This window comes from Mus pahari, chromosome 1, assembly GCF_900095145.1.
Source record: "Mus pahari chromosome 1, PAHARI_EIJ_v1.1, whole genome shotgun sequence".
Taxonomy (NCBI): Eukaryota; Metazoa; Chordata; class Mammalia; order Rodentia; family Muridae; genus Mus; species Mus pahari.
In genome coordinates this window covers 159,855,549-159,882,769 of record NC_034590.1, presented here as the reverse complement: position 1 = coordinate 159,882,769, position 27,221 = coordinate 159,855,549, and the positions used below count along the sequence as shown (strand labels likewise).

The 27,221-nt window shown below is 40.0% G+C and overlaps 1 protein-coding gene across 1 annotated transcript in view; it reads right to left on the bottom strand.

Moving 5' to 3' along the window:
- Positions 1-27,221, bottom strand: part of Sorcs3 (sortilin related VPS10 domain containing receptor 3) — a 590,588-nt gene that overhangs the window by 243,732 nt on the left and 319,635 nt on the right. Inside the window, exon 4 of the mRNA XM_021196078.2 lies at positions 23,335-23,493. Coding sequence (XP_021051737.1) covers positions 23,335-23,493 — 159 coding nt within the window. The remainder of the gene's footprint in view (positions 1-23,334; positions 23,494-27,221) is intronic.

Here is a 27,221-nt window from a genome sequence, read left to right as displayed (position 1 = left end):
GGATAGTCAGATGGCCAATGATCAGATCATGGGATAGTCAGATGGCCAATGATCAGATCATGGGATAGTCAGATGGCCAATGATCAGATCATGGGATAGTCAGGTGGCCAATGATCAGATCACTGGATAGTCAGATCATGGGATAATCAGGTGATTAGTGATCTGTTCATAGGATAATCACATAATCAATAATCAGTTCGTGGGAAATAAGTTATAAACTCAAATAGACTTGGGTACTTTAGTAAGACTGTTCCTCATCTTTCTTAGGACTATGATAACTGAAATATTTAAGGAGATGTACTGCAAACTGTCCTGTTTCTCAATATACTTTGAACAGTATCAAATTATTACATAGTACCACTTTAAATTTGCTCAGTTAAAATAACAGTCAATTTTAAGAGGAAAAAAATGAAAATTTCTACCTCAGTGTATATATACCAATGCACAATTTCCCTAAGTAGTACCCAGACATGCCACTGTAGGGTATTAGAACAGCTGCCTGTTATTCTACAGTTTTCTCTGGATCAAACTAGTCCTTTCACTACCTTCTCAAGCTTATTCAGGTTATTTGATTGCAGAAAGCATCTTTATTGTTTGGTAACTGACTTTTTCCAAGGTTCAACTCAAACGAATGGTGGCAGGGATGCTGGGGAGATGGCTCAGTGGGTAAGAACTCTTAGCATTCAAGCATGAAGATCTCAGTTCCCAAAACCCACATCAAAATCTGGGAATGGCTCTGCTATGGCAGTTTTAGGGGAGGAAGGGATACAGGTGAACCTCAGGAGCTCCCTGGTCTGCTAGTCTAGCCTATAATGGTAAGCCCCTGGTTCAGCCAGAGATCCTATACAAGTGCAATAAGGCATGAATAAAAGAGGAAGATACCCAATGTCTTCTTGCCATCTTTGCATGTACAGAGATTAGTTCAAACAATTTAGAACTGACAAGTATGTAACACACATACACACACATTGCAACAAAAACTCCAGAATCATTCTGCACAAACATTGAAAAAATAATTCACACATTTACATGAAGGCATAAAAGATCAAAGTTAGCAAAAGAAAGACTGTTGAAGGCCCAGCACGTGATTTTAAATTGTACTACAGGGCCACAGTCACAAGAGCAGCATAGCCCTGGCACAAAAGCAGACCCACAGGACAAATGAGTAAAGTTGAACATCCAGCTCCAGAACGCAATTAATCTGATCTGTACAAAGATGCTAAAAATATACACTGGACATGAAAGACACCATCTTTAACAAATAGTGCTGAGATCATTGTTGGTCAGCATGTAGGAAACAGAAGCTAGATCCTTACCTTTCGCCATGTAGAAAACTCTACATCAAAAGGACCAAGGCTTAACATAAGACCATACCTTGAAATGGATAGAGTGAAAAGTAAGGGGTTCACACATCAGCTTACAGGCAAAGCTAAGGATTTTACAAGTAATATCCCACGAACATATGAGACCAAACAGTCAGCAAATGGGATCTGATGAAATCAAACAGCTCCTGAACAGAAAAGCTTACTATGAAGCAAATGAATAGACTGCCCCCCCCCAAAAAAAATGAGAGGAAATCTTTTTCAGCTATATACTTATAGAATATTGGAGTCAAGGAAATACAAAAAAGCCAAAAAAAAAAAAACCCTAAATATTAAAATAAGCAGCCCAGGTGAGAAGTAGACTACAGATCTGAACAGAAAATTTTCAAAGAAGAAATGAAGATGAATTAAAAAAAAAAAACTGTAAAATGTGTTCAGCATCCTTAGGCATTAATGAAGCGCAAACTAAACTTACTTTAAGATTTGTATGGTACTCCAGTCAGGATGGCCATCACCAGGAATACAAATGACAATATATTCAGGTATGGATGTGGGGAATGGGGAAAACCTGTACACTGTTTGTGAGAGTGTAAAATAGTTCACTCTCTAAAAATAAGTCTACAGGTTTCTCAAAAAAAAAAAAAAAAAATAGGGGTATGACCCAGCTTTACCAATCCTGGTAAAAGACCCAAAGAACTTTATATCCTATTATAGGTATACTTGCATATCCGTGTTTATTGATGCTCTATTCACAGTAGCTAGAAAATGAAATTAGCCTAAATATCTATCCACAGATGAATGGATAAGAAAAACTATGCTGCGTGTATACAATGGAACATGACTCACCTGTGAAGAAAATCAAAATCATGGAATTTGTAGGGAAATGGATGAAAGTGGAACGATAATGCTGAACAAGGTAAACTAAGTCCAGAAAAAAGATACCATATGTTGTCTCCCATACATGGATCCTAGTTTTAAATATTCTGTTTTGTGCATTTCTGCTGTTATACATGTGGAAACCAGTAAAGTAGAAATAGTTCTTTTGGGAATGTGTGATGTCTTTGGAGTAGAATGGATATCAGGCAACCCGAAAGCAGTGAGGTAGAATATTGGGGATGGAAAGGGGTGTGGGAGCATGGTGGCGTAGGTAAGGCATGGACTACCCAAAAGAAAGGAGACACAATAAGTCATCTAAAAGGACACTATTACACAATCCAACTCAAAGAAAGAGTGGAAGGATGGTAGAAAGGATCTGAAATGAAGGACAAGAGGGAACATGAACGGTTAAGAAGTAAAACAGGCTTAGTCCCTGGGAGCTTTGGGGTAAGCCACCAACCAAGGAATACACATGGCTCCAGCTGCATATGCAGCAGAGGACAGCCTTGTCATGCATCAATAGGTGGAGAGGTCCTTGGTCCTATGAAGGCTCAACAGATGCTCCAGTGTAGAGGAATCCAGGGTGGGGAAGTGGGAATGGGTGGATGGGTGGAGGAGCACCCTCATAGAAGCAAGGGAAGGGGGATGGGGTAGGAGGTTACTGGGAAGGGGGGAACTGAGGAATGGAATAACACTTGAAATGTAAATAAAGAAAAAATATACATGGATGGGGTGGGAGAGAAAAAGAAAAGAGCAGTAGATAGGTTAAGTGAAACTAAGGTTCTATTAAAAAGCTTTTCGAAATGAGCTAACTAGTAAAATAATACAACCTTAAAAATAAAATTAAAAAAAAAAACAACTTAAAGAATAAAACAGAACTATGACTACTGCTCAGTAATGATGAAACTTTTAGATGTCAGCAGCTCAGTTTCTCCCCATTAGATGGCATAAGTGCAGTATGTCTTCAACAGTAGACCCTTACCATCAGGTCATGGAGGGTAAGCAATAATACTGGCAACCGCTTGTAATGTTTGCAGACTTCAGTGGAACCCTTTGACCAATGACTCAACAAGATGTAACACATTTCATGTACTGGGTTGGGGAAGTGGGGTTTACTTGATGGCATATGATGTCTAGTTGTCCCCCCATGGTCTCCCCCTTTTTATGATATCAAACTCCTCTCCTCAAGGATATAGGAAGATGGCTTCAAGAAGGCAGTGTCTTTAAGACACAAGGAGGATGACGCACATGAACTCCCTGAGACTGTGACAGCATATCCAAGTTCTACACAAATTCCCAGCACAGATAAACAGAACTGGGCATGAAGTCCCATCCCCAACCAAGACACTATATCCAACTGATACCTGCTGGGGAGACATTGACTGTATAAAGCACACTCCAGGGCAACCCTTAGGCTCAGGAATGGCTACCAACATAAAAAGGACTCTGTTTTGGTATGTGTGTGTGTGTGTGTGTGTGTGTGTGTGCTTTATGCGGCTGTTGTTACAGTTTTTGTCTTTGGGAGCTTTGAAACTTTGAATGATTAGGGGAGGTGGGAAGGATCTGGGAGTAATTAGAAGGGAAAGAATATGATAAAAATAAACTATAAATTTTTAAAATAACAACAATTTAAAAGAAATAAAATATAAAACATAAGTGTTCAAGCAGAACTACACTGCACAACCGAGTTACATTTAACTCCAGGAAACATGAGAAATTAAATGAAAATTGCAGTCCAGAGTATAGGACAACTCTCTATGAGTCAGGAAGGCCCTAGAAGTACCCCCCAAAACCACAGCCTACTGCCATTGCCCCTGATAAGATTCTACTTCTTTGGATATCACACAATTAAGCTACAGGATATAAAGAAACCAGTTACAAGCCAACTAGGAAACTTTATCTTTTCCAATTGGCATTCGTAATGCCAAAAGGTGCTTTGCAGGCTAGTGGACAGTACAGATATCAATGGTCCTACTCATTGCTGGACCCTGCTTGTTATCTTACCAGCCTGCCCCTAATGTAATAACAGCACAATGGATGTGAGACTATGGACTGCTTTCTGATTAGATTCAAGGCCTGCTCTAAAGAAGGGAATTTTAGGTCATGTGCTGAAAATGCTCATGGTTGGGAAAACAATCGGCCCCAAGGTAAAACATGGAATTGTGAATTTGCTGAATGGTCACACATCGAGTGTCTCCTAGATATGGATGCTTCGACCTATAGACCTGGAAGACTCACAGCATTGGCCGGGGAAGCTTTGTTTTGCAGGGGACAGCAATCTATGGGCAGACACATAATTGGTTAGATGCTAAGAAGAAGAGAGTCAGTGTTCAACTCTAAATGAAGCATCTATATTAACATCGCCACCAAGGCTCAGACAGTCCTACAGGATGTAAAAGCTGTGGAATGCTGCCTTTTGGCCATAGCATGGCTAACAGAATTAAGAGTTCACATCAGCTATGTTTACCAGTAAAAGGCCAAGCCAACCAAAATCCTGGCATAGATGGATTAAGTGATCTCAGGCAATACCTCTTATTCTTTTATGAGGATATGTCCATATCAGCTTCTAGTGCTCCAGTGGGTGACCCCACAGCTATCCATCTATAGGCAACACTACCTGAACTTAGTAGGCCACAAAAACAAAAGGGAATGCATATATATATATATATATATATATATATATATATATATAATATTTTTCTTTAATTCTGAGAAATATATATATTTTTTTCTCAGAACTAAAGAAAAAAGAAAACTTTAATTTATCAAACGTATTAAGTGTCAAGGAATAAGATTTCTAGGAGTTATAAGCTGAAAAGTATAAAATATTACTGAGTTAAAAATGAAAGAAGCCAAAACAAATAGGAAGATAAACTGTGTTCATGGATCAGAAAACTCAATATGTTTTAAATAGCAATTCTTCTCAAATGGGTCTATATATCCAACCCCCAATAAAAATTCCAGGAGGAATCTGGGCTGGAAAAGAAAATAACAAATTGATTCTCAAATTTAAATGAGAATGCAAAGTACAGCAATGGCCAAGAAATCAAGATAACGTGGCACTGGTACTCAGAGGAGCAGGCAGATTGATGGAGAGAACAGAGTCCAGAATAGGTCTGCAAATAAATGGTCAATTGATTTTTTACCAAAGTGTAGAATCAATTTGATGGAAAAAGAATAGTCTTTCTAACAAATGATTCTGGGAACAATTTAAATCCATATGCATTAATAAAGGCTACGATAATAATGAGCAACTTTGATCCAGACTTCATAAAAAATTTTGACCCAAATAATCCATGCATCTAAACATAAAAGCTATAATATCATTTAATAAAAAGCATAAAAATTGTGTTGTACGCAATTAGATAAATATGTTTAGACATAGCATTAAAGATAGGATCTAGGGCACTGGAGAGATGGCTCAGCAGCTATGAGCACTGACTGCTCTTCCAGAGATCCTGAGTTCAATTCCCAGCAACCACATGGTGGCTCACAACCATCTGTAATGGGATCTGATGCCCTCTTCTGGTGTCTTCTGGTTAGTGTACTAACATAATAAATAAATAAACAAATCTTTAAAAAAGTAGGATCTGATTTCATCAAAATTATGAACTCTTCAATGACAGGTAATCTTAGCATAATAACCTGCTGAGTTATCATATGAGAGAAAATACTTTCAATTACATATTTTGTAAAGGGATTTTTACCTAGCTATAGGAAGACTGTTTATGAGAAAACCAACAACCCAAGCGTTAAGTGAGAAAGCCTCCGATAACATATTTAAATAGAAATAAAGCATGAAAATATGTACTATCTGGAATCACGAAGAGAATGAAAATGAAAACTTTAGTGAGACAGTCGGGCTCATTGATTAGGGAGACAAAAATGATAAAGACTTGTGTTTCGACATTGGAATCTACAGTAGATGCCAAGCATATATCCTGGAGGTGAAACATGGTACAACTTTACAGTTAATCAATGTCCTTAAATTTTCAATTCCATCTCCCATAAGTATATGATCCAGTCATTCTACCCAGATCTTTGCCTAAGAAAAATAAAAGCATATGTCCATAAAACGTGTATATTGATAGGGTAGTAATTTTATTCTTATCAACTAATCTTGGATTCAGTCCAAATACCCTTGTGCGGAAAAACAGATAAAGTTTTAGTATAGCCATAGTGGTACTATTAAAAAAAAATCAGATATTGATATACACAACACTTACCTCAAAAATAATTATAAGCAAATGAAGCATTGCAGATAAGACTACACTTAAACAAAAAATTTCGTGGTGGAGTGGGATAAATTAGTCTCTACTAACAGGATGCAAATCCATTACTGTGAATGAGGTTGGAGATGTGGATAGAAGGAGAGAGTTACAAAGGAGTGTGCAGGGACTTTCATTGATGAAAGTTGTTAGCAGCCTTGACTGCCACCGTGAGACTGCGTGGGGGTACGCATGTTGAATATGTGATATTTACACAATTTTTTACAGTCATCCAGTGGCAATGATACCTCGTTAAAGTTATTTATATAACTCTTTTTTTTTCTCTCTTTTTTTTTTTTTTGGTTTTTCGAGACAGGGTTTCTCTGTATAGCCCTGGCTGTCCTGGAACTCACTTTGTAGACCAGGCTGGCCTTGAACTCAGAAATCCGCCTGCCTCTGCCTCCCGAGTGCTGGGATTAAAGACGTGCGCCACCACGCCCGGCTTATTTATATAACTCTTAGGTGACTCATAAACCAAACCTAGCTTTAAGTGAAGTTTATGAGGAATCAAGTGTTATTTAACTCCAAGAGAGACATTAACTCTTCAATATAATCATTAGATCAAATATTCTTTCCTTATTTTTTATAAAGTATTTATTTATTTTATGTATATGAGTGATCTATCTGTATGTACACCTGCAAGCCAGAAGAGGACATCAGATGCTGATAAAAATGATTGTGAGCCACCATGTGCTTGCTGGAAATTGAACTCAGGACCTCTGGAAGAACAGACAGTACTCTTAACTGCTGAGCCATCTCTCCAGCATGCAGGTATAAATTTTTCTCAACCTACTTTAATAAGGGTTCAACCAGATGTCATGGAAGAGAAAAGTTATTAGGAAACGGGTGTAGTAGACCTGTTTAGAAATAATCCTTTGGGGGGTGAGTCCATTCTTCATTGTCAGAATATTAGCATTCAGTCAAGTAGCAAGCACCAAATATGAATTAGCAGCTTCAGTCCAGTCTACTTGGCAGTCACCATATACGAACCAGAAAGGGCAATTCAATCCAGAAGAAATCACAAGGCTCTACAACTGGCCCGAGGCTGCAGAAATGGCAAGAAACTGCAGGAACCTCATGAGAAGTTTTTTGGTAAGTTTCTCTCAATGGTAACACCACAAAGGGAATTCAGCGACGCAATGGAAGGCGAACCTACGCATGTGTGCGTGTGTGCATGCATGGGTGCGTATTTAGTAAAGACTAGCTAAGTAGAGCAAACTAAACCACTGCTCCAGCTCCCATTGTCTTTGGGTGATAGTTTTATTCCTTCATCCTTTCATGTATCTGCTAGAGCAAAATATCCTTTCACCTGTGTCTGCTTCAGCAAAACATTCTTTCATGTGCCTGCTTTAGAAAAATATCCTTTCACCTGTGTGCCCCAGCAAAACATCATTTTACATAACTGACTTTCCAAAGAACTCAGAAGTTTCCACTTCACCTGCACCAACCAACATTCTTTCTTTTAATTGGTTTATTTAGAGAGAGCACAAAAGGGAATCAGCTATCTTAGTGGAGTTGGTTCTTGTCTGTCTCCTTGTTGAAGCAGGGACTTTCTTAATGCCTCTGCCAATCTTGTCCACACTGTAAGCTTTAAGCTGATTGCCCCCCCCCCCCCATCTCACCACAGGAGTGATGAGATTGGAGATGAACATGAGCACAGTGGCTTTGGATATTATACCAGGTTCACACAGCTTTATCTAGTAAGCCAACTTGCCAGGCCTTTATTAATGTCCTGGAAGATAAATCAGCCCTTGCCCTCAACATATACTTTCATAACCATCTAGTTTCTTTTTATAGCATTTCTTACAATTGACATCAGCTATTTACTTGATCAATGTTTCTCCGTGACAACAGAGATGATATCAGTGCCCATTAATGGATATCTAGCTAGCTCCTAGAATATGGTAAGTGCCCAGTAAGCATTTGTTCAATGTCTTATGCTTGACTTTGTTGATGGATGACGTAGGATTTTTTTTCCCTCTGTTTTAGTTTTTGTTTCCATTGCTGCTGTTTCTGCTAAAGACAGAACCTAGGCTAAAGGCCAACTCCAGAGCCTCACACAGAGCTAGCCACATATTTGGTCACTGAGATATAACCTCAAGCAAGCATACATTTCTGATATTCTCAATGATGTGCAACAAGCAAGACAAGGCTACTGGTCTCTATGCTTCTTTACTTTGTTCTCTTATTTATTATATTAATATTAATCCTTAGGAAGAACTCATTCATTCTGAGACAAAAAAAAAATATTTGTTAGTCTCTGACATTAAGAAATGAGTGCTCTGGAGAGGAAAGAAAAAAAAAAAAGACCAAAATGGTGACAGAGACGTAATTTTCAGCTTTTTCTAATGACTCAGCTATGACATTTATAATAGAGGTAAATAATCTCAGCTTTTCTTTTTTTTTTAACCTGAGTATTAAATTTTCACTTTCAGTACCCAAAAAGAATATGGAATTATAAAGACCCTTGGACAAGCAGAGACCATCAAGAGGAAAGCCCGTTGTTGATTAGAGTGCTCTCTGAAGGGACTGAATCCTCTGGTCAAATTTCCAGAGACCACCCATGCTGAGGGAGAACCTCAAAAGTGGACTCTCAGCATCTTAATTATGAGAACGGTCAAGTCCAATATTAGTCCACCAGTGTTTGAAGATAGAAAAGTTAATATATCTCCTTCCCCTCATTCACTCCCTAGCTGCCTATTACCAAGCCTCTGGATTACAACCCTGATGTCTCCACCAGGCACTTCAAATTAAAAAGTCTCCATTTTAAAAAGCCTGCTTCAATAACTCAGACAGCTAGTGCTGGCTGCTGCCTCAGGCACTCCAGCAGCCAACAGAGGCACTGGATAAAATGTCAGAGAAGCAACTAAAGAAGGACTGGAAACAAAAGCAGGATTATCCCCTGCATGGTACCCCTGGGCAACAGTGTCCCTCCAGGGGGCTCCTCTCCAGTACTCAGTGTTTTGGGGAACAAGATTCTCCTTTGTCAGGAAGGGAATGTACCAGGGGTACAGCCCTCAGCCTTAGGCAGTCAGAATATCTGATCAATGGCATCCTTTTAGGTCTTGTGTTGATCAGGGGTAGCCTTCATCCCCTCTCCTGTGATTTACAGGCAATCACTAAGTCAGATTCTATTTTGGAATCACTCTGAAATGAGTCCCTTTTCTTTTCAATTATTACCTTTATCTCTCACCCAGAAGCCATCTAAGATCTTTAGGTATCCTAAATATTAAGACGATTGTGGTTCCTCTGACATATGTGCAGTAGAAAATTATGTTAGTCAGCTCTTGATGTGGTAAGCGCACCCAAAGGAACAACAGAAAGAGGATGGTTTCCTTTGAACCACCTTTTCAGCCCAGGGGCTCTGGCCCCATTAATTCTGAGTCTGTGTTTAGGAGGAACAAACACTGGATAGGGCTTTGGTGGGACACAGCTGTTGGGCTTGTGTCAGGCAGCAAGCAGGAACAGGGATAGACTGGGGACTATTTTTCTCTCTCTCCAGGGCATAGAAGGAAAGTTCTTCTTAAAGCTTGAGTTTTTCTTAGTTAAAATTCCACAGAGAAAGTTTGTCTAGGTAAACTTTGTTTTGAGTGTTTTGTTGTTGTTGTCTACTTGCTTGCTTATTGTGTGTGTGTATGTGTGTGTGTGTGTGTGTGTGTGTGTTGCACTTGTTTGTGTGGGTATGTGCACATTCAGGTGCCCGCATGTATAAGCGGGTAGTCACTAGAATTTATGGATTCTTCTTAGTTATACTCTCCACTTTTGTTGTTGTTGTTGTTGTTGTTGTTGGTGGTGGTGGTGGTGGTGGTGGTGGTGGTGGGATTGAGACAAAGTCTCCTAATGAACGCAGAATTACCTCATTGGCTAGTCTGGCTGCCAGTGAGCTCCAGGTACCTATCTGTCTCTCCCCATCCTTGCAGAGCCTCTGTTACAGATGAGTGGCTCTGTGTCCAGCTTTCTCAGAGAGGATCTCAGGCCAGGCCTTCATGTTTACACTGAAAGTGCCTTACCAACTGAGTGCCTTGCCAACTCCACCCCCGCTGCTTTGAATTTTGAAAATTTAAACAAAATCATCTAGAGGAAGAAAGCAGAAATTTTCTCCGTGAGAACCACATGCCAACTGTGTTAGGGTAAAGCTGGAGGAAATACTCCCTAGTGCCTGAGGAGCTTGGTAAAGGAAAGAGATCTTTAAAACTTAAATTACAACAGTCTGCATAGCTAAGTGAAGGGTTCCACTGTATCCTGCCAGCAAAGGGAAAGCTAGGGATGCAGTTGATGGTGACCTGACAATCAGGTCAACCAAACATTTTTCTGCAACTTCTGACACATCTGAGGATCTCATGTCATTTTCAAATGCAAAAGAACAAAAATAAAATGCCAAGAGCAAACAATGTGTAGGGCTTTTTTTTTTTTTTTTTTTTTTTTTTTTTTTTTTTAAATAAGAAAATACCCATTTCAGTCATCTTTGCATTCTTTTCCTGCTCCAGAGAACTTCAAAGCCTGGGTATCACCATTTTTTTCTTGCGCTCCTCATGATTTCAGTGTTAGCAGACACAAAACCATGGCAGCCTAGGCTATGCACCAAGGTCTGTCAGTCACTAAGGGCTGTTCTCTGGGATTAATCCCCTCCCACTACTATAGTAGGCTGTTCATAGGATTGCCTTTGAGGCCAAAGGCTTTGGGGAAAGCCCTCAGAAAAGAGAAACACAAATATCTATTGGCTGTCAGAATTGGTGGAGGCACACGGGATTAAAATACTAAAGGGCTACAAGCAGGACATCAATACTGTCAGCTGAAATTGGATTTCTCATGGATATCAGTGACATGGATAAGTGTTTCATTCCTGCTAATGAGGGGCTGAAATAATCTATAAATATCCTTCAACTCCTGGTATGTGAATTACATGGAGAATTAGAATCAAAGGAAGGCCATTTTGTATCTTATGCCCACAGAGCCATCACTATTACAACATACTCTACAGATTTCTGTGTTGCAAACCTAGCCTTGACTGCCTTCCTCTGTCACCCTAGTTCAGCACTTCTGTGGAGTCCCCGTTTGTAGCATCTCTCTGGCCTAGAGCCAATTCCTCTTCTCCTTCCACCTCCACCACATTTTGCTCAGGCCGAATATCAATCTGCTCTGTCATACTTCTCTATTGCTCTTTTGAGTTGATGAGAAATATATTGGATGGAATTTCTCTCCACCTACTACTTCCTGCCTTGATTAAAAAAAGAACTACAGACTGAGAAACATTCCACTGTTGTTTCTTTCCTTCATTTCCTTCGCTACTCCTCTGCTGTCCTCTGTTCCTTGCCATGAATGAAATACTTCTAGAATTTTCCCATCAATTCTCACGAGGACAATATGCATGCTTGTACTTTGAAGTAAAAAGTCAATGCTCTATAATTTAATTTTCTTCTCTCACATTAAACCTGCCATTCTTCACATAATCCTTGTGATAAATGCAGAGTCAGACTTCATCTTCCTGACATTAATACACGTCAGGAGTTCAAATGCAAACAATTGTGACATTCGGCGTTACAAAATTACCAAGAGCACAAGCTCCTCTTAATTAAGACATGTAAAAGTTGCTTTTGTTATATTTAATGAATGATATATTATATTGCAGCGAAACATGCGGCAGTACAAATACTTCACAATGCTCCCAATTAAGACTCACTTCACTTATGCCAATTGACAACACTAGTATTCCACACTTCATTCAGTTGGTGAATTTTAAATGAAATGGTTAGTGAGAAGGGTGCTTCTTTTCTAATGAGTTTGGTAATCAAGGCATCTATTTTAATTTCAAATTGGATAGATTGGGGGAAATTGCCAGACTAAATGACTGGCACTAATTAGAATTATAAAAATATTCATCACGCCAGTGAATTAACATGGGGGTCTGATTTTCCTACATTTGCATATTGCTTGAGTTTTGGGGGGGAAATCTTGACAAATTGTCTTCTCTTTAGTAAATTGAACAAACACTATATCTGTTTTAGTCTTTCTTTTCATTTAGAGCATAATACATATTCATGATTTGTAAATGAAGTTAAATGATTTCAACTTCTATCCTCATTACCATATTAAAGATGTTTTCTCCATAAGCTTCCTTAAAAAAACTTCAGATCACAGCATTATCTCTTTAAATGGCAAATAATTTACTTTAATCAATATATTAACCTGTATCTTTGAACAAATCAATGAAAGTGAATCTAAATGGACACCCATCGCCCACTTCATCAACCCCCCCAATTCCCTTGTTGGCATTCCCACCCTAGGAACAACTATGTCACAGATTTGGAAAGTGCTTTAACAGATTCTTTTCTACAAGTTTTATTCAGACAACTTCCATCAAATAAGAAATGAGGCAGAAGAATCTTTCATTTCATTGGAGATTTAGCTATAGCTGATTTTGGTGTGCCATGACTAAAAGTCTGGGTCTCCTGTAATCTGGCCCATACTGAAGAACTGTGCCAAGGCCACTGGAAGGCTGACAGCCTATCAGGGAGAAAAAAGTGGTGGTAGACATACCACAGTCAGACCCAGGAAGAGTGCACAGAGTAGGCCATGCTCTGCATCCTTGAGCAAGCTAGTGTGACCTTCATCCATCTATAATTTACAAATCATCACCTCTACCTTGTAGCCTCCTAGGAGAATCTGGTGTGGTCATGTACATAAGAAGCCAGTGCTCAATAAACAGAAGGCACCTGGGGATATGTCTACATCTCCATTTCCAGGAAATACCCAACGTCTGATTCTTGGTAGTATGGCCTGCGTGGGATAAGAGTTATGAGAAGAGAGGCTAAGTACAGTGGCTGGTTTCCACTCCTCTTCTGCAACAGTATTTGTTTCCATTATAGCTGTCAAATCCTATAAGCAAATACTAATTAAAATTTTTGATACAGCTGGAGTAGTCTTCTAAAACACCATCAGAATAAATCAGTTCCTTAGCATCTATCTTTAGTGGGTGCCTTCTAAATAATAAAGCCTACATTTGTGGCTGAGTTGTAAATGATATAGATGGAGCTTATATATCCAACAAGAGCATAGTTTTTCTTGGAAGAAAAAAATCATTTCTATAGCTTCAGAGTTCTAAAACGGCCATAGTGAAAAACCAAGCTGGAGGGAAGACAGACAGATCAGTGCATTCTGACATCAGGGAACTCTCCCACTACATAGCGCCTCTGGTGATCAGACAGAAATAATTAGTTCAGCTGACGTTGCCTAAAATCAACCCTATTCACACCTGAAACCTTTTCCAGGCTTACTACTTTATAATTACCATTGATAAATTAAACCTGAAAGATTACCCGTCAGACATTTTAATTATAAAGGTAATCTAATGAAATCAGAGAAGATTTGGAAAACAAATTCTATCTGAAACTACTACAAATAGTATTCCCTCACTAATAAGAGCATTAGTATTTGGGAATATTTCCTTCCATTGTATTTAATTTTTTATTACAGGTTTTGTTAAGCCCTACTGACGTGTTTACAATGAAATATCACCATATCCAACCCACACATCCCCTCCAACTCTCTCTCATATCCCCCTCACAGCTTCATGATTTTTTTTAATAATACTCCATGAGGGCCAATTAGGATGTCCAGATGTGAATTAGTATGGGGCCACTGTTGGCATTTCATCTAGGCTCAGGCCTATAGTTACCTGGCAACAGTCAAGTGTGCCTGACTCACTATAAAAGGGGCTGCTTGCCCCCCTGCACACTATCTTGCTCTCTTACTCTCTTACCCTCTTCCCTCTCTGTACCTTCTCTCCCAATTCCCCTCCCCTTCTCTCTCTCCATGATGCTCACGGCCAGCTTCCTCCTTCCTGTCCTCCTCCTCCTTCCCCTCCCCCCTCCTCCTCTTCTTCTTCCCTTTCTTCTTCCTCTTCTCCTCCTCCTCCTCCTCCTCCTCCTCCTCCNTCCTCCTCCTCCTCCTCCTTCTTCTTCTTCTTCTTCTTCTTCTTCTTCTTCTTCTTCTTCTTCTTCTTCTTCTTCTTCTTCTCTCTCTCTCTCTCTCTCTCTCTCTCTCTCTCTCTGTCTCCCTTTCTCTGTCTCTACTACCCCCTTAACTCCCCTCCCAATGCCCTAAATAAACTCTATCCTATACTATACTGTCTTATGGCTGGTACCTTAGTGGGAAGGGAGGCCTAAGCATGGGCCCACAGAGGCACTCCCTTACCCAGCACCACACCATGCCTCCACCAAACATATCCCTGGCTTCTTTTCTTTTTTATAAAACACATCAGCAAACAACTGGATCATGGGACACTTAGCAGTGTCCATACTCTCAAATCAGAGGTGGATATCGAAAGCCAATAGCTCTTCAGTAAAGAATGGGGTAAAAGAGCAGCCCACCAATCTATGCTGAAATTTTGATGTCTAAATGGGTAAAGTCACTTGCCACCAAGCCTGACTATTAGAGTTTAATCCCAAGGGTTGACATCATGGAAAAGAGAGAACCAGATCCAAGTCCTAGCATTCAATTTTAAAATTGGAAGTCCCCCTTGCTTCCTCTGATCCCTCCTCCACTCCTCTCCCACCCCTTCCTTCTTGTGTTTCTCTTTCCTCCCTCCCTCTTCTTTCCCTCCTTTCTGTTCTGTCTTATTTTTTGCATACCTATATTCAAAAAGTACTTTTAAACCATGTATAATTTTACACTTGTATATTTGATGTAATACAGTGTGCCTACACACAGACACATACACATACACACACACACACACATAGTATATCATAAATGTATGTCACATAGTTATAAACAATATCACATAGTTATTATCATTATTAATGGCTGGATATTAGCCCATCAAGTGCATTTGCTACAATTTAATATGTTCATATCCATTGTGTCCATCATAAGCGGTTTTGATAAGAATTATTAAACCTAAATCTTCATGGCAGTGTTTCATTAATTCAAAGTATAAATATTTGCATGTTTCACAGTAGGATTACCAAGATATCTTCCAGGAAACAATGTTATTATTGCATGCCAATAAATACTATTTCAGGATCTGAATCTCGCCGGCACTGGTATAGAAAGCAATGAATCTTGAAAACTGAACTTTGTTCATTTCAGGTGGGCATTTTTGAAAGATTCCTTAAGAAATCTGTGGATCTGCTGGGCCAGCACAATAGCAGTAAATACTACACTTGGTGTAGTGTAATTCTCTGTATTTGTTGATATCAGATGTTTCTCACTTAAATGAATCCTTCTCTATCACTTCCCTCACTTGCAACCTTTTAACCTTTCCTTTGACGATCGCGACTTTTGTCTGTTTCACCATAAAGTCATCTATCTGCATGATATTTTAGCAGCCCCTACAGAGGGCATATGAGAGTGAAGAAAAGAAGTATTTGGAGTTATGAGACTTCAGTCATGTTGCTTAAACAGGGATCTGGATCCATCGCTGCACTGTTTATTCAATAGACTCAACATACACACATTTTTTTCAGTATGCAATTTATTGTTTACTTTGAAACCTTTCATGCACAGTGTTTATTTTAAAAGCCAGGTACTATCATCCCAGGGTGACTGGTTAAAATGCAGATAGAGAGTAGAGGGAGAATAAAAAGAGGTAACGTGAACAGGAGGACGAAAGCTTAAGGACAGAAGGACTAGCAGAATCCCTGAGTCCAACCAGAAACTAGAAATCTAGGGTAAGGTTGTAGGTAACAGAGTTAAATTAGGGTAACTGCATGAGCACACATATTAACATATACACACAGGGCCAGTTTATGAAGAAGCAGGCAGAAAAATAGAGAGAAGGTGCTACAGACTAACCCCTTTTTGGGTCTCCTATCTGCACAGAACAGGTCTCGGGTTGCAGATGGGCGAAGGAGTCCTCGAATGACAAACAGATACAACAGGAGAGAATGTGTTGGATCTGAGGGTAATTTTTCAAATCGAGCAACAAACTTTTTATACAGAAGAAAAAACAAGAAAAGCCAGGCGGGACAGATCCGCTGAGTTCCAGTGAAACAAGACAAAAGGAATGTATACACCAAAAGATGGCAGGAACCAGGCCGCTGTTTACCACTAAGAAGGGAGCCAGGTGTAATGCTAGTCTAATGTTAAAGCCACCACCAGGGGTTCTTAGTAAATGCCTGATTATGCAGTTCCTTTGGGCCTAGTGAAGAAACCTGTCTCAGGGGGATTACTTAACTCTTTCATGATAAACCTACCTATTCCCTAGGCCATTGTGCATTCCCTTATTTGGGTGAGACTCAGGTAATGTCCTAAGTAATCTCTCTGCAGACTAGCCCTGAGCTATTCTAGCTCCGTTCTTTGTAATGCCTAATTAGTTTCACTTCCTCTCTCCTGGAAGTAAATTTGAATATTACTGAATAGGTAACCTTCTCACTGAATTCCAAGCTCATTGGCTTCAAGGATTTTCTAGGACTTTGGAACACTGGTGGAGGCTCACCTATGTCAAAATTCAATCTTTAAAGGCACTTATAATACTGAAAGAGAGCATACTCCATACTAACGTGGGGATAGGGTTTGAGTATACAGGTTATGAGAATGCCAAGGTTCCAGGAGGCTGAGTTTCCTTGAAACTCTTTGCCTCCTGAGTGCTTTCAGGCCTCTCGGCCTGTCAAGCAGACTTCACTGGAGTGCGTGTAGCAAGAAGGCTGAAAAGCTATCATACTAAAAAGTATGATATACTCTATGGTGTCCCTGCAGCGGCAGCCATCTCTCATGGTTACAAATCAGTTATGATTACATTTCTACCATGTAGGGGAAGAAGCATTATTAACTACCTGAGTACTGTGTAGCAATCTCCTTGAGTTGAAACAACTTCTGAAGGGAAGCTTCAGAAAACTCAAGAAATAAACAACTCCAAAGTCTCAGAAAGCCCCTGAAATTGACTAGATGCATAGTATCCCAAAGTTACAGATGCAGTATGGGCTTTTTAGTGATGCAGCTGCTTCTGGGTTGCCCATGCTTCTGTAACAAAGTCTTCGTCTGTATTTCTGCTAGTAACCACAGTGAACTCATTGGGTTATCAAGTTGGACAGTGGCAGTGCTGTGACTTTGGTCTATCGTTGCTTCCTTATCTGGAATGAATAGACGTTTGTTCCCATTTCCCCAGGAATAGTGTATCACTGCTGGTTTATTTGTTGTTTTTCATTATTTTACCAAACACTCTTTTTTTTTTTTTTCCTTAAGGAAACACATCAGGTGCCTAAGTGGTGCGCTGGCTGGTTTAATCACCAACCTGACAAAACCTAGACACCCCTGGGGAGAGGGGAACCTCATTTTCTCTCTCCGTCAGGTTGGCCTATGGAATATCAGTGAGGTGTGGTTTAACCTGCTAATTTATATAAGAGGGCCAAGCTCGCTGTGGGCAGTGTCGCCCAAGAATTCATTCTGGGCTGTATAAGAAGGCATCTGAGCAAGCTAGAGGGGAGCAGCCAGAAATCAGGCTCTGATGTTTATGTCCAGAATTCCTGCCTTGGGTTTGTCTTCCCATGGCTTCCCCCTGATTCACCTTAACTGGTAAGATGAAATTAGTCCCCACCTCCCCGTCCTCATGTTCTTTTGGGCACAGTGTTTTTCACAGCAACAGAAAAGCAAGCAGAACAAAAATTACACCAGGGATGCAACAGAAAAACACACTAATATAGGCAGAAGAGTTGACCAGCTTGATATAAAGTGACTGGGAAAGACCCAGGCCACTGGATCTGTAATTGTTCTGAGGTAATTATGTTCTTGTGAGCACTAACAACTGGAAGTTGTTATTAACGAGGGTCCCTATTGCACCACTGTGACAGAATGCACCTTAATAGATTACATTAGACCAGCCTTGCCATTCAGAGTCCGGCTCAGCCAGGTTGATGAAAACCTTTGAATCCCACGAGCTACTTGGATGATGTCCCTCTCACACTAGGTGACTGTTCCATGAGCCATGATCCTAAGACGATACGGCTAGCGCATCCCCACTGCACTGGTGAGAACACCGTACAAGCAGCAGCCCTTGTTACAGGTGAGTCAGCTAATGCCATTTCCTGTCTCTTAAACGATACACAAATACATTTATGAGAATCCTAGGAGGAGACCTCATGAAAATGCTGAGTTTTTCTTTAAATGAAAAGTTTCTTTTGCTTTATTTCTATTCCATGGATGACAAGCTTCTAAACCACGGCCAACCCCAGTTAATCCTCAACAGCTTTATCCCCACCAGATGCAGAGACACAAAGCCTGCTTCTGCCAATGGCTACTGAGGAAGTTATCATCACCTACTAATCCTGAAGGATCTGAATACAATTACATTTTAATCTGAGGGTTTAGAATGAGAATATAAATGAAAGGCACAGCTTCATTTGTATCAAGCATTCCAGAAGCACAACTTTAAATTTCACTTTGAATTTGGAGGCCCTGCATCACACAGCTATCATCTGTTTGCCAGGAACTGTTCCTGGCCTGGCATAACAACCATAGGTACGGTCCAATCAGCAAAGCCTGCATAGGGTATGCAACTGCTCTGCATCAGAATGTGCATTCTGTAGCATCATCAGCATCATCGTGCCTAAAGCTGCATCACCCTCTCAACCAGCTCAACAATCCATCAGCTACTATTTGTATGATAAGAAATGACCCCAAAAACCTGTCATTCACAACAAAGAGATAATAATAGATTAGAAAATGGAAGATATGCTAATTGCCTTAATTTAATCAATGGACTAGGTGTACACATGTTAAGGACCACACTGTACACTGCACTGTAATTATTAATGAATTATTGATCACTTAAAATTACAGTTAGGGTGTTTGGATATAATTTAGCTGGTAGATCCTTCTCTTACGTACATGAAAACCCTGGATTAAACCCCCTCCCCAAGTAACAATAAATAAATAAATAAATAAATAAATAAAACCTAGAAAGAATAATATTGTAGGAACTTGGGATATGCCTCACTGGGTAAAATGCTTGTTGTGCAAGCATGATGAGCTGAGTTCAAATACCCAGCTAGGCTATCATAACACAAAAGTTGGATGTGGTCACAGGTCGTTTGTAAACTTAGCTGCGGGTGGGTGGGTGTGTGAAAGCAGGAAGATCCTCAGAGTTCACTGGCAGGCCAGTCAGGTAGAAGTGGTTTACTGCAGGTTCAGTTAACACACACACACACACACACACACACACACAGAGAGAGAGAGAGAGAGAGAGAGAGAGAGNACACACACACACACACACACACACACACAGAGAGAGAGAGAGAGAGAGAGAGAGAGAGAGCACTTAGCTGCATGCCTGTTCAGAGAGAGAGAGAGAGAGCACTTAGCTGCATGCCTGTTCCCAAATACTGTGACTGTTAATTTTCATGCTGATATTATCAGCAGTTCCAGATGAGTCTAGCCCCAAAGTGCCTGAAAACAATGTGGGAATCTGAAGGAATCGGAAATCCCTTTGAATTCTTTATTTCTGAACTCCAAAGCAAGCTGCATTTGTTATAGTCATAGAGGCTTTGCAATCCTGATCCTTGTGCAGAAAAAAAACAAACAACAAAAAACTAACAAACAACGCCCCCCCCCCCAATCCTGTTTTTCTGGGTGGTTCTCCATAACCAGGGTCTTATACATTTGTGAATATAAAACATGTGCCCAGTTTTAAGGGACCACACTTGTCAACCTGAGATACATTTAGGCATACAGCCTTCTATGCACTGAGGACAGCAACTACATCTACAAGATCCTTGTCTTCAAAAAAATATCTCAAATTCATTCAAAACTTTTATTTTAGTAATACTACTGGGTCCTCCAGCTAATCCAAAACCAACACAATATAAACTATTTTAGTTATCAATAAGGAAACAGACTGATAGATAGCTGAAGCCTGTCTCTTACATGACAACATAACAGTCCATGAAAAAAAAATGGATCTCGCTTGCAAGATGAGAGGAGGAAAGGAAAGGAGTTTTGCCTTCATCCTTTCCATTTGGACAACTACGAATTATTATTTCTTTTGATTTCTTCAACCTCAAAGCTTGTTATAAAATGCCTCCAAGGTCTCCTTTTGCCAAAAATGAATCCTGAGTGTTTCCTGAGTACAGAGGCCTTTTATTTCAAAATGCAAGATCGTTGGAGAGTCTACAAGGGAGGCCACAGCAGGAACTGGCAAAGAATCAGTAAGAATTGGAAAGCCCAGCATGGCAAGACGTGAAGGAATTGGTCAGAGGCCCAGGTAAGACTCGTCAGGAAGCAGAAAGGGTCTTCAAGGAAGAAGCAAAGCCCTCATAATTTTTCCGTCAGTGCCTTTCTCCAAATTAGATCTACTAGCAAGTCTTCTGCAGCTTTGGGGTATCCGTTTGAAAAGTAAAGCAATTGGCTATCATCCCTTTAAAATATCATTCAATTAGATCTTTTGTAATCCATACAATGTAAGGAGATAGCCTTACTGATTCTAAAGAAATTGCTAGTGCATTTCATCAAAGGCACAATAATGGGAACATCGATTCGCTCTTCACCACAAACATCTCCCTTTGATGCTGCAGTTACCTTAATGCTCGCACTTTTCATTTTCTCTAGAAGAAAACAGCTGCCTCTGTGCATGCACATCAGAAAGAGCTCTAGCCTGAAATAACACATTCATATATCAATCTCAGCTACACTGGCATCTTCATTTGCTACTACATAGCATCACTCTTCCTGACTCTGTGCCACTGAATTACCATCTGAAATAAAGGAACACCTCCCCTGCATCCTGGATAGCCAGGAAGAGGTCTTTTATGCCACCCCTGCAAGCGTTGCCAGGGGCTTCATCTCTCTCCCAGTGCCATTTATTCCAAGGAAGAATGGCCACATACTTGTTAGAGACTGTAGGCCTGAAGAATAGTTAGCTGCTTTCAGCAGAACATGCCAACAAGAAGAAGTACCTAAGGAATAATAGATCTGGAAATGTGCAGTGTGATTAGGAAAATCCATCAACACCCACTGCCACGTTCCACATATTTATTCTAAGTGGAAAAAAATCATCTAGCCTGAGAGGATTTTGAAGGCATTATATCCACAAGCATACCCCAGGAGGAATGTCCCTGAAATTCTTGGTGCTGTGGAAATGGAGGAAAGGAATACCCAGGATAACATGAGATACACCACATTTGCTTTATCAACCTCATGGAGGGAGGGTCTGCTGCCTCTAACCTAACTTGCCCCTGTTAAAATACACTTTAAGTGCTTGGGGCTTCCTCTACATGAGTCAGCACACAACCATTTAACAACATCCAAGTAATTTGCTTTTTCTTTCAATATAGGTTCAAATTTTTTTTTGGCTACACTAAGCATCTAAACTCACAGACTGTCTGACATTTGGCTAAGTCTTTCATACAATATCCACTTGATGCCATGAAAGAAATGTATTTGCCATGGCTTTTGCTCTGCAAATGTCATGTGGGTGTCCTTAGGGGATTGCATTAAGCACCTGGTGCCCACCATGAGGTTCTGCTAACGAGAGATATAAAGGTTATGTTGAAATTATTGTTTAAAGGTGCTGACATCACACACACATACTCACAATCACATAGGTACTCAAAAGCAACTGTTTTAGGTTGTAAGTGAGTAGAAAGAAGAAACCATTTCAGCTAAGCTATTCTGTGCATATATCTGTGCAAGATAGTTCTTGAAATTATCTTTTCCCTTTGGTTGACCAATCCCATAACTTTATTGTATAATAGCTTGGCATATGAACTAAGGTCCTGGGGTCAAGTGGTGACAGGAAATATAAGAAGGAATAATCAAATCTGTGTTCTGAAATATAAGTTGAACAAACATGATAGATTCAGTTTTGCAGCATTTAAACAGTTCTTCAACTATCCATTCACCTAGCAGAAATTCATCAATAAGGTGAAATGATAGATCCAACATGGTGGATTAGGAAAAAGATACTACGAATGACGGAGCCCAGCTTCTTGTGTTGCAGCTCAATTAGAGAAGCCTAAGGCCGGGCATGGTGGCGCACGCCTTTAATCCCAGCACTTGGGAGGCAGAGGCAGGCGGATTTCTGAGTTCGAGGCCAGCCTGGTCTACAGAGTGATTTCCAGGACAGCCAGGGCTGCACAGAGAAACCCTGTCTCGAAAATTAAAAAAAAAAAAAAAAAAGGAAGCCTAGAAGAGAGCTGGCAAAGTAGGTAAAGATAGGGAGTTCTCTTTAAGGTATGTCAAAGGTCCTGCGGTACATAGGAGACACTGTCAAGTACACAGCAGAATACATGGATTTTAATCTCAAAGAGAAAGTCTTCAGGGGCTACGACACCTTTAACTTACTTTTAGAAAAGAACAGAAGAGACTTGTTTTAAGCTTCCCTTGCACTCCTAGAGAACAAGAGGATACTAAAACTTCAGCAACTCAAGACAGCAGAGCGTGATGAAGTGCACCTTAGATACAGGACCTGACAATATCCACCCACACGTCAGCTCTCCCAGCTACAATATTGGAGAGAATGGCTAGGAACTCTGGCTCTCGGCGTCTCTGTTTATGGTTGTCACCATAAAACCACAACAGTCACTTACCTCTTACTTAGCCCACAGGGGGTTATAAAAGAAAGTGAAATGATTATATTTTAGAGGAAGTCATTATAAGACTATGAAATAAAAAATAAATATTGCCAATACAAAACACACACACACACACACACACACACACACACACACATGTACAAACACCTGCCTCTGTATATTTTGATAATTAAGAGTTACAAAGTGAATTTCATGGCCAAAGACCAAACCATGGTTGGAATAATGAAATGTCACCAATACTCCTCAAAATCTAAGCTAAGCAAACCAGCATTTTTGTTTGTTTGTTTGATTGTTTGTTTGTTTTTCCCAGAGCGACAACTTGTAAACACAGTGTTTGTTCACCTTTTGGTCCATGCTGTAGGCCAGCACCCAATCCTCCTGCTTGGGATGGAAGAGCAGGCTCTGGATGTAGAACGTAAGCCGGTACTTTTGGTAGGTCGCCCCTTCATCTGAGCTGATCAATACACTGCTCTCCATCTCGGGGTCACTAAGGAGCATGATCTAATGAAAATATAGGAGAAAGTAAAAACAGAGTTAGTAGGCTGAAGTGAACATAAATAAGAAATAAGGCTTTATTTTTCCCATGATTTACCAAGCTGAAATAGGGTGTGAGTCTAGGTCTATGTACAAAAGGACATTTCATTTCTTCTTATCTTTGAAGTGATGAGTATATATAAGGTGGTCCTCCATCCTTTGACACCAGTTTGAACTCATTTGTTTTAGATATGGGAATAACCCTCCCTTCCTTCCCATGACTTTATGATATCTTCTACTCACTCTGAACTATGATTAAGTTGATTCAAGAGTTTTAATGATTCCTTGGTTAGAGAAATTTCCCAAAACACAAATCTATAGAGGTCCTTTAGAAAATAATGCTGCACTAGGTTTGATACCAGATTCAAGCAGGCAGATGCAGGATGGTGCTTTGGTGTCATAAAGGTTTGCATATCAACCATTTCATATAAGCTATGGCATCATGGGAAAGCACTTAAACTGGGGCAGCCTCACTTTCTTCAATATTAAGTCAAATGCCATCCAAAGTGCATTAAAACACATGGCATGAGTTATGTTCTTGATAAGGCATTGCTAAAACTACTATCTAAAACTGTCCAGCTAGAGTAGTCTTGCTCCTTCACATAGTGCTTTAGTGGCATTAACTCTACTACAAAATTATTGCCTTTCTATTTTTTAAGCCCATTAGACAGACACCAACAGAATTTATTATTGGTAACTTTCTCTATCCCTTCTAAAAAGCAATCTCTTTCTAGGGGCTTCTAGAACACCAATTTCATCTGATTTTTCCTTCTTATCTCTTTTGGATACTGAACTTTGCTTGGTTTTTTGTTTGTTTATTTATTTGTTTGTTTTATATTTGTTTTGTTTATTTTGTATTGTTTCCTTTGAACTGGGGTCATTCCTTGGCCTTTCATTTTGACCATCTATCCCCCTCAGGAACTATTTAATTCTGTTTCTCTTCGGTTTCCAGCTGCTCCCTCCCACTTTCCTGAGGATACTCCTCTTTCTGCCTTCTCAGCTTTAAAGTTAAACATGCCTTTTCTCAAATATTTGCTTTGGCCTCACTGAAATAAGGCATCATTAGTTATCAGCAAGTTTTCAAGAAATGGATGCAGCTCAGTAACTTTTTTTATTCCAGTGTGAAAATCCAGGGCTAAGTTTTTGTATGGGCTAGTAGACACACAATAGTCTTTTCCTCCTGGGAACTTAAAAGGGAGAGGGTACCCTGGTGGAATCATTGGGCTGTCTTAAGAAAATGTTAGGGGAGTGTTTGCAGTGCTTATAGAGCTTGAGATCATAGCTAACTGGGTAAGAGGGACAACTTCATAGCTAGTCTCATCATATCACACTATACATTTAACCAATGGGTGAACCATGGAGTAAGCAAGGAAATAAATTTCCCTTTCTGTGAAATTAAACTGCTTCTTTTATGCAGGAAGAAGAAGCCTCATGACTATGATTTTAATTAGAAGATAAAGCCACCATCCTAAATAGACTTTATTTTATACCTCATGAGTCATAAAATTCTGCATAAGGTTTGCCATCAAATATTTTACACAATGAATTCTCTTCCTCTAGCTGTGTCTCTTTCTGTGTGTGCTTATGCTTGCTTGCATACATAAGCATGTGATGTATATACATACACACACACATACCACATGGAATTGTATGCACCTTAGACTAGCACATGCACAGATCCTGCATACACATATGTGCTCCCATACAGAAATGAATTTATCGCAGTGGTAGAGTGACTAGCTTTAGAAATTAATATATATAAAATAAGGGATGTTGACAGTGTGTGGTAGTTTTATGGAGTTCCTGTTTGCAAGAGTACATTTTTATTGCAACCTTTCTCTGACATTCTCTTCAGGAAACCTTTCATATACTTGGATATCAGTAGCTATGTCTCTTTTTTGTCTTGCAAGTCTCAATCCTGCTTTCTGAGAAAAATGAGAGGAAAGAGAAATACAAACCAACATTGTAAACCAGTGTTCATACCTTGCCTGATATTTTATCCAAACCTCACATAAACCCCATGAAGGCAGTATGGCTTTTTTGCATTTTACAGATAAGGAAACTGAAGTTCAGACGGAAAGCAATTTCCTCATTACTCCCCAAAACTATTGTAATCCTCACAGCCTCACAGAACACTCAGAGTCAGGGTTTTCCTAAATCAAGTCTGAGAAATTCACTGAAGAAATAAAAGTAGCTTCAAGAAACCCCTTAACTCCTAAAACTCACTTTCTCCCTCTGACCCAGAGAACAGGAACTCACTCAGCAAAAATCAGAGGAGCAAGTACAAGGTTGTATGTTGGAAAATAATCAGAACATAGCATTAGTATATGTAAGACAGAAAATACTGTGTCCCAAGGTAACCCTCAAGGTAAAATATGCCTTATACGCGGTAATGCCACATATATACAGAAAATAATCTCATGCCATAAAAATTTTATTGTTAAGGAAAGATTTGCACCCAAAGTTCTATGGGGTCAAAGCAAGTAAATGGGGCAGCTGAAGGGGTACAAGAAGTGGGAAGGATCCTCTCAAACTGGAAAGTATGCAAATTCCTCAAAGAATTTTTATAAGCATCAAAACTAAGTAGACCTGTTGACTGCACATTTGTGGACTACCCAGGAGACCCTTGGTAGAGGTCAGAGAGACTGTCTATGCGGAAACAAAGAAGGTCAATCTCTGCCTTTCACCTTGTAGCTGTTAGTGTGCAGATGTACAAACTGCGATGGGGGCTGTGGAGATGTTTATACATTCTGTGCTTGTATGATTTGGACAATGGGAAAGGAGCAAGAATCTCAATAAAGACTGGAGTATTAGGAGTTCAAGGTCATTCTCAAGTATGGAGTGATCGAGGCCGGCTTGGGCCACATATCTAAAAACAACAAAAACAAAAACAGATTGACAGTGGATGTTGGAAAAGAGGAGGAGGTATTTCAAATCTAGGCTAGCAAACTATTAATGGGATAGCTTTTGTGTGTGGGGATATTGAATACAAATGTTCAGTTTTGCTACTCACTCGTCAACATGAGGAAGCTACTTAATGTTTCCACTCTTGTGATCTCCAGGAGGAGAACATGGAGTGTGCCTTCTACCTAGTGCTAATTTGGGGATTCAATGAGATAAGCACAAAGGAGATTAGCACAATGCAAGGTACACAGCCACTATATATATGACACTTGATGCTTAAATGAGTCATGGTAAGTGTACAACTGAGGCCAGAAGGGAGGAAGAGGAGACTGGATGGGACAGAAGCGATCTGAGGGAGCAGATCTGTGAAGATACAAACAAAGAGGGGGAAGGGAGGGAGCAACAGCTTGTTGCCATCCAGTGTATAAAACGTTCTACTGCCACAAGATAGAATGGCTAAGATCAAAAATTCAGGTGACAGCAGATGCTGGCAAGGATGTGGAGAAAGAGGAACACTCCTCCATTGCTGGTGGGACTGCAAGCTTTGTCCAACCACTCTGGAAATCAGTCTGGCAGTTCCTCAGAAAATTGGACATAGTACTACCGGAAGATCCAGCAATACCTCTCCTGGGTATATACCCAGAAGATGTTCCAACTGGTAATAAGGACACATGCTCCACTATGTTCATAGCAGCCCTATTTATAATAGCCAGAAGCTGGAAAGAACCCAGATGTCCCTCAACAGAGGAATGGATACAGAAAATGTGGTACATTTACACAATGGAATACTA